General features: G+C 31.2%; 1 protein-coding gene across 1 annotated transcript in view; it reads right to left on the reverse strand.

Moving 5' to 3' along the window:
• The window catches only part of LOC134685271 (uncharacterized), a 29,341-nt gene extending 23,133 nt beyond the window's left edge, over positions 1-6,208 (reverse strand). Inside the window, exons 1-3 of the mRNA XM_063544868.1 lie at positions 6,090-6,208; positions 1,041-1,231; positions 155-212 (exon numbers count right to left, since the gene is read on the reverse strand). Coding sequence (XP_063400938.1) covers positions 155-212; positions 1,041-1,224 — 242 coding nt within the window. The 5' untranslated portion in view covers positions 1,225-1,231; positions 6,090-6,208. The remainder of the gene's footprint in view (positions 1-154; positions 213-1,040; positions 1,232-6,089) is intronic.
• Between the last annotated feature and the right edge of the window lie 880 nt (positions 6,209-7,088).

Below are 7,088 nucleotides of genomic sequence, written 5' to 3' on the forward strand. Positions count from 1 at the left end.
ATAGGAAAATTGAGAAGAAAACAAAATATTTTGACGTCATAATCAAATCTGACTAATCATTTACCGAGAACAGATTTTTCACTAGTGAGGAGAAATATTTTTCTCACACCGGTCAGGAAATGTGAAAATAGCACAAAAATTAGAGAAAACTTACTCTGGTACTTGACTATCATCTCTCTGCCTTTTCTTATCCTCAGAATTTTTCTTGTTATCTGATTAAAAAAATTGGGTAATATACATTGTAACACGTAATTATAATAATGAGAATGATTAATGAGAATGGTTCTCTTGATAATCATTTGTAACATCTTAATTAACACAAAATCTGAAGGTACAGTACATTAAACTTGTTATTTTAACTGATGTGCACAAAAAAAGTAGTGTATTCCAAATGTAAGTTTTCTAAAAATATAGCTTAATATTAAATGTATCATTATGTCAGATTAATCATGTTAATGGAACTTTTTGTTCAAAACAACATTAATCTACACCTATTCATTTTAAATATTTTCCTAGCATATTGTTATTTATTTTGGAAATTATTGATTAAAACCAGGATATACCGGTACATGTAAATTCAATAGACCACTTTTGAGTTCATCCTTGTTTTGTAAGTACTTAATCGATCCCCTAATGACAGGAGTGCTGATTGTCAATTATGAGTATTAAAAATAATTTGCTAAATAATTCATGCAATATAGCAATGTATTATTCTGACCTCTCGCTCAACATTAGAACAGAAGTGAAAAAGCCCCTCAACGCACAAATGATGTTTACTATTATAAAAACCAGAGTTTTTGATGGAAATGAAATGCATCAAACTCGAAAGTTGTCTATTGATATTTAAAAAATGTATGTCTTAAAGGGGCATGCAGTCCTAATTTATTTAGCCTTATTCAAACATTTGTCAAACTTAAAGTAATAAAAGGCCAAACAGGACTTATAATGTCTGATCACAAGATCAATATAAATTCTCAAAAAGTGAAATGATTTTAGCTTTCTTTTAACATTATAGATTGAAGTTATATGCATAAACTAACTTAAAGCCACTGAATATCTTTCTGCAGGCATAGGTTTTGGATCAGCCCTAGAATCCTGTCTACTGAAATCTTCATCTTCAATTTCAATGTCAATCCTTGGTGGCTGAGATATACCGGGGTGTCTTGAAGATGTAAAGTCTAAAGTACTGTCCCAGTCTGAATCACTATCATTCTGGTCAGCCATCTTCCATCTTCATTGTACATGTAAATAAAACAAAATTTTAAATCATGCCAATATAAATAAAAAATATATATGTTCAGAGGTTGTCTGTTTATGTGGTTCATAGATGTTTCTTGTTTTTATATAGATAAGACTGTTGGTTTTCCCGTTTGAATGGTTTTACACTCATAATTTTTCAGGCCCTTTATAGCTTGCTGTTCAGTGTTAGCCAAAGTCCATGTTGAAGGTCATATGTAGGAGGTGTATATGCATGATACATTGTACATGTATACATTCTTTAAAATCTTTATCTTTGAATGAAAGATTTAATATAAAAAAAAAAGAAGATGTGGTATGATTGCCAATGAGACAACTGTCCACAAGAGACCAACATGACACAGACATTAACAACTATATGTCACCGTACGGTCTTCATGTTAAGCAAATGTCATTTTATTAAGAATAGAATGAAATAAATAAACAGAATTATTTGGAAGGCAGATCTAGATTATCCAGACTTGATTGTAATATTAACATTACTGGTATTATCTTTAACCACAAGACATTCCTTTTCTTCTGAATATGGTGTATTTCTTTAATCACTTTATATTTAACATGTTAGTTTAAAGTTAACTTGCTTAACCTGTAACGAATCTGGGTCTGTTTGCCCCAAAATGCCTTCATGTCAATTCACGTTCACCACCTACATGTTCGCACCCTGTCTATTGGTTTTGTGTTTAATAATTTTTAACTGGGTTTTGGTATCAAAGTGGTGTATTGCTATAAATATTTTTTTTTATTGTTTCAAAATACAGTGAGATTCTGACAAAGCATTTTTATTTTGTGTTGAATAAATTTGAGTCATGTTTTGGTTACAAGTTTGTTTTAATTTTGCTATTTTTTTTTTCAATACAGTGTTTCAATATAAAGTGAGATTATGATGCGTTTTTTTGTTGAATAAATCTTAATCATGTTTCCGTTTTTCTAATTGTTTCAAAATAAAGTGAGATCACAGTGAAATGAATATCACTTAGCATATATATAACTGACATTTAATAACTTATCATCAAATTGATAAAGAAATCAAAGTGCTGGATAGCACCTCTGGAGAGTTTGCAACTGTAGCTGTGTATTATTCCAAAAAGGTTATAGACATGCATTATTTCAAATATGTATTTCATCACAGCTTTGATGTTTTAAACTAAACCATTGTCTCTTCAGTAATTATCAAAAATCACCTTTTTTTTCATGCTTTTGATATTTTATATATATATCATAAAAACATATCTAATATCCTGTTGAATAAAAATTGGGTGCAAATCGAACATGTACATGTAGGAGGGTGGGTCTTTTCACCACTGCACACCACCAAACACCTCAAAAACCACCACTACTAAGAAAAACTTCGATATTATACAATAGAAAGATCAGATAAATTAAATTACATATAAATTAATCAATTTTTCAAGGCATCTTTTTTATGTTTAAATCAAAAATCAATATAAGGAAAAACGTCTCCGGGTCAGGGTTGGCAAAGTATTACCCGGGTTTTCCTGGGCTGGGCAATACTCCTAGAAATGGGGACTACTGGGCATTACTGGGCAATATGATTTTTTTAGCTTATTTTAACACAAAATAGTAAAGTCTTGGTGTAGTTTCATAGTATTACAGCTGAATATATACTTTTTATACAGATAACCATTGACAGTAATTTCTAAAAGAATGAAAAATTCAATTTCTTTCCCTTCTACATGTATGTAGACAGAATACAAGATTTGCACATTTAAGGAAACCTTGTTTATTACCAAGCATTGTTTCAATGGTTCATTCCCTCTATTCCCACTTTTTATAAATCTGGTAAGAAAAGGTAAAATATCATATGGAAGTTTAATTTGTTGAAAGATGTTTGGATGTGGCTGCGTGGAATGTTTCTTCAGCTTGCTGTGCCATCCCTCTCGATGATTTGTTGTCCTTGATCCTTGTGTTAAGTAGTGGTTCCAAAGGTGACTGTTCTGTTCAACCCAGTATGTTGTTACATAGTCTGTAAAGGCTGTTTAGTTGATGTTGGTATCAATCTGACCTATGTCTGTTAGGGCATTAAAGCACACACCTTCAACCTCAGCAAAGGGTATAAGTGGAAGTACAGCGGCACAGCATACTAGTTGATGAATATTGTCGTCATCCTTGTATGGGACCTGAAGTCCACTTTCTTGTGCTTTTCTCCAGATGTATTGCGTCTAGTGGCAGATTTTCAGATGGCGACTTTGTTGTCCAGGAAGATATTGGTAGGCTGAAGTTTTAGTTGGTGCTGGTGGCAGAGATCTTTAAGTAAAGTCAGGAAACTTGTATATACTAGTTCACTCTTGGCTGGAAATAAACTGGGTACGAGTGGATTATCATGTATTATATACGAGCTGATAAGTGTGTTAGATTCTTTTGCGTACTGAAGATGAGCATACACCCTACTGTGTTGTCGTCTGTTAGCATGATTGATTTTACAGTTTTGGTAAAATGGAAGGTTCTTCTTGCGTTTGTTGTACATTGTGTTCTTGCAAGATGGAAAAGTTCTCAGACAATTTTTTAAGGTTACAAATTCAAATATTTTAAAATTAATCTGACTCGAATCTATTTATCATAATTTTTCTTTATATTTAAGTACAAATTCAAAATTTTTAAAAATAATTCTAACTACAATCTTCTATCATAATTTATCTTTATTTCTTAGTACAAATTCAAAAAATTAAAAATAAATCTAACTCCAATCTATTTATCATAATTTTTCTTTATTTTTAAGTATTTCTATGATGAAAAAAGAAACATATTACAAATAAACAAGGTAAAATACCTAAACAGTGTACCAAATATGTTAGGCTTTTTAAAAAAAATACAGGTAAATCTTTGGTAAAATTCTAATTAACCTTGATTGTTATAAAAAACAATTATTTATCAAAACACCTATTGTTATTTGCAAGTGGGAATAGAAGGAATAGTATTTTTAAAAAGTGGGAATAGGAGGAAGACACCGTTTCAATAATCCATACTTTTGAAGAAAAAAAATTTTTGCAATGTTTAAGTGAATTGTTAATTTCAAATGTTATACATTTATATTGCTAAATAAACACCCTAAGGGGTCATGCCATTAACACTTATAGAATTGAAAGGGCTGATTAGTGTTACATAAACTAATTTGCATTCTAATCTGAATAATTTACTAATTAGTGACAGTACATATACATTTTTTAAATGTAATTTTTCTTACACTAATTGTTAGTTCTTAAATAAGAGTTATATTTATTTTAAAAAATGTTTTTGCTTTATATTTACAGTTTTATGAATCCAGACAAACAAAAAAGGTTATATATATCTTAAATGTATAACATTTGTGTTTGATCACTGAATCCTCTATAAAATTTAGACCAGTATTTTATATTACCCAGTATTGCCCAGTATTACCCACTAAAACCCAGTAAAACCCGGGTTTTACCAGTATTTCCCACTGGGCTGGGCAATACTCATAAAACCCGGGTTTTTGCCAACCCTGCTCATCACTTTCCAGATTACATTGTGTGTGTTATAAAATTCAAATATATTCATAATTAGTAATCAGTTCAAGTATCCTGGATCTCTGTTCATTGGTTAGATTTTGATATTTTTCTCTTTTATTATTATTGGTACAACTATTTTTTAGAAGAGTTAGAAGAAGAAACTATAGGCTCTAAAGAGCCTGTGTCGCTCACCTTGGTCTATGTGAATATTAAACAATTTAAGGAAGCAGATGGATTCATGACAAAATTCTGCTTTGGTGATGGTGATGTGTTTGTACATCTTACTTTACTGAACATTCTTGCTGCTTAAAATTATCTCTATCTATAATGAACTTGGCCCAGTAGTTTCAGTGGAAAATGTTAGTTAAAATTACAAGTTTTATGAAAATTGTTAAAAATTGAATATAAAGGACAATAACTCCATAGGGGATCTATTGACCATTTCAGTCATGTTAACTTATTTGTAAATCTAACTTTTCTGAACATTATTGCTGTTTACAGTTTATCTTTACCTACAATGTATTATAATATTCAAGATAACCAAAAACAGCAACATTTCCTTAAAACTAACAATTCAGGGTCAGCAACCCAACAAGGGGTTGTCCGATTCATCTGAAAATTTCAGAGCAGATAAATCTTGACCTGCTAAGCATTTTTACTCTTCGGGCCAGGTGAGCTAAAAATGAAAAAAAGTATATTTGTGTCCATGAGGGTCAGCAGAGTTCAAAAAGTGGGGTGTTATAAGACTCTTCCTTTCTGTTTTCTGTAGATATTTGGATTTAAATCTTCTGATTTGTTGAATTAATGACTTAGATATTATATTTAATTCACATTGATAACAATAAATGACAAAATAATGAACTTTTGTGGTGTTCGGTGGTGTGTGGTGGTGAAAAGACCTACCGCATGTAGGGGGTGTACGGATCTACATTTTTAGGTGAACATGTGAGGTTAGAAACATGTACGAGGGAAAAGTCTATTGCACACAAACAGACCTGCCAATTTGTCACCATTTATTGGGGAAATCCCTCATGAGAGGTGTTGACCTGTATGAGTGAACACACCTGATACCACCTGTTACACAATACCAGGCCCACACAAAATCTTCAAGCAGAAATGTAAAATTTCGTTGACCTATAATCCAATGCTCTCTAAGTATGCTTTATGATTTTTTTTTTCTTGTTACATTTATATGTAAACAAAAGTAAATATATAGAAAAGAGCATAAATAAAACAATAATGGGGAAATAAACCCCCCAAACACCGATTGAAATCGGAATTATTATAAGTGTGTGGTGCAGGCGGTGACCGTGATAAGGTTTTTGCAAATGTTCTAAACTATACCAGTGCATAAGTCCAAACAATAACAGACAAGGAAGAATAATAGTCAAGTTGTAGTTCGTCCAAGATTTTGGCGTCCTGTAACCTAGAAAGCACTTCCGTTTCCGTTTCTAAGATCTGACGAAAGACCGATATTATAGAACAGAACGGATAGACCACAATACACTTTATTACAATATTTGTCAAATATTATTATATATATGGAGCCATACGGAGACGAGTAACATGGGATTATAATATTAAACAAATGAACATGAAATATATTTTCATTCAAAGACAATTGGTGCATGTGTGAGCCAAAATGTGTTCCTGTGAAAAAAGCCCAAAGCCCAAATCGCATGTGATTTCACCAATGTATTATTTTTTGGACGAGAAATTGGATTATACATTTTCATATACATCCCCTAAATCCGCCTCTGGTATATCGTCCTTTTAAATAGGAATATACGATTGTGTTATGGTTTTGCATTGAATTATATATATATTTATATTAAGGTCCATATTTTCACAAAAGTGACTTCATTATATATGAAAGATGGTAGTTTCTAAGCTGAACCTTATATATTTATCCTTAATCTAAAAAAAAAAGTGTAAAAGGTGGTATTGGCACAAAGCACTTGCTATTTCACCATGGTACAATGTAATTTATCACATTCCAAATAGATGACTATAAACTTATCTGAAATTTATTGATATGAAAGGTTGCTTATGCCTGTTGAAACTTTAAAAAAGGAAAAAATCTCATTACAAATGAAAAATCTATTTAATTCTAATTTATTATGTGGCCAAAGATAGAATTCAAACAGGCACCAGAAATCTACAGGTGTGACAAACAAATGGCTGTCTTATTATGCTATCTCCGCTCTGTATACAATCAGAAAATATTCAAAGTGTTCTTTTAAAATATCCGATTCTTGGACCAGTTCGTCGACGTTTTTTGTTTTTGTTTTTTTAAACTGTATATTTTCTGTTTTGTTTGGAATTATGTCGCATTTCAGTTTT

This window comes from Mytilus trossulus, chromosome 9, assembly GCF_036588685.1.
Source record: "Mytilus trossulus isolate FHL-02 chromosome 9, PNRI_Mtr1.1.1.hap1, whole genome shotgun sequence".
In the NCBI taxonomy this organism is placed as follows: domain Eukaryota; kingdom Metazoa; phylum Mollusca; class Bivalvia; order Mytilida; family Mytilidae; genus Mytilus; species Mytilus trossulus.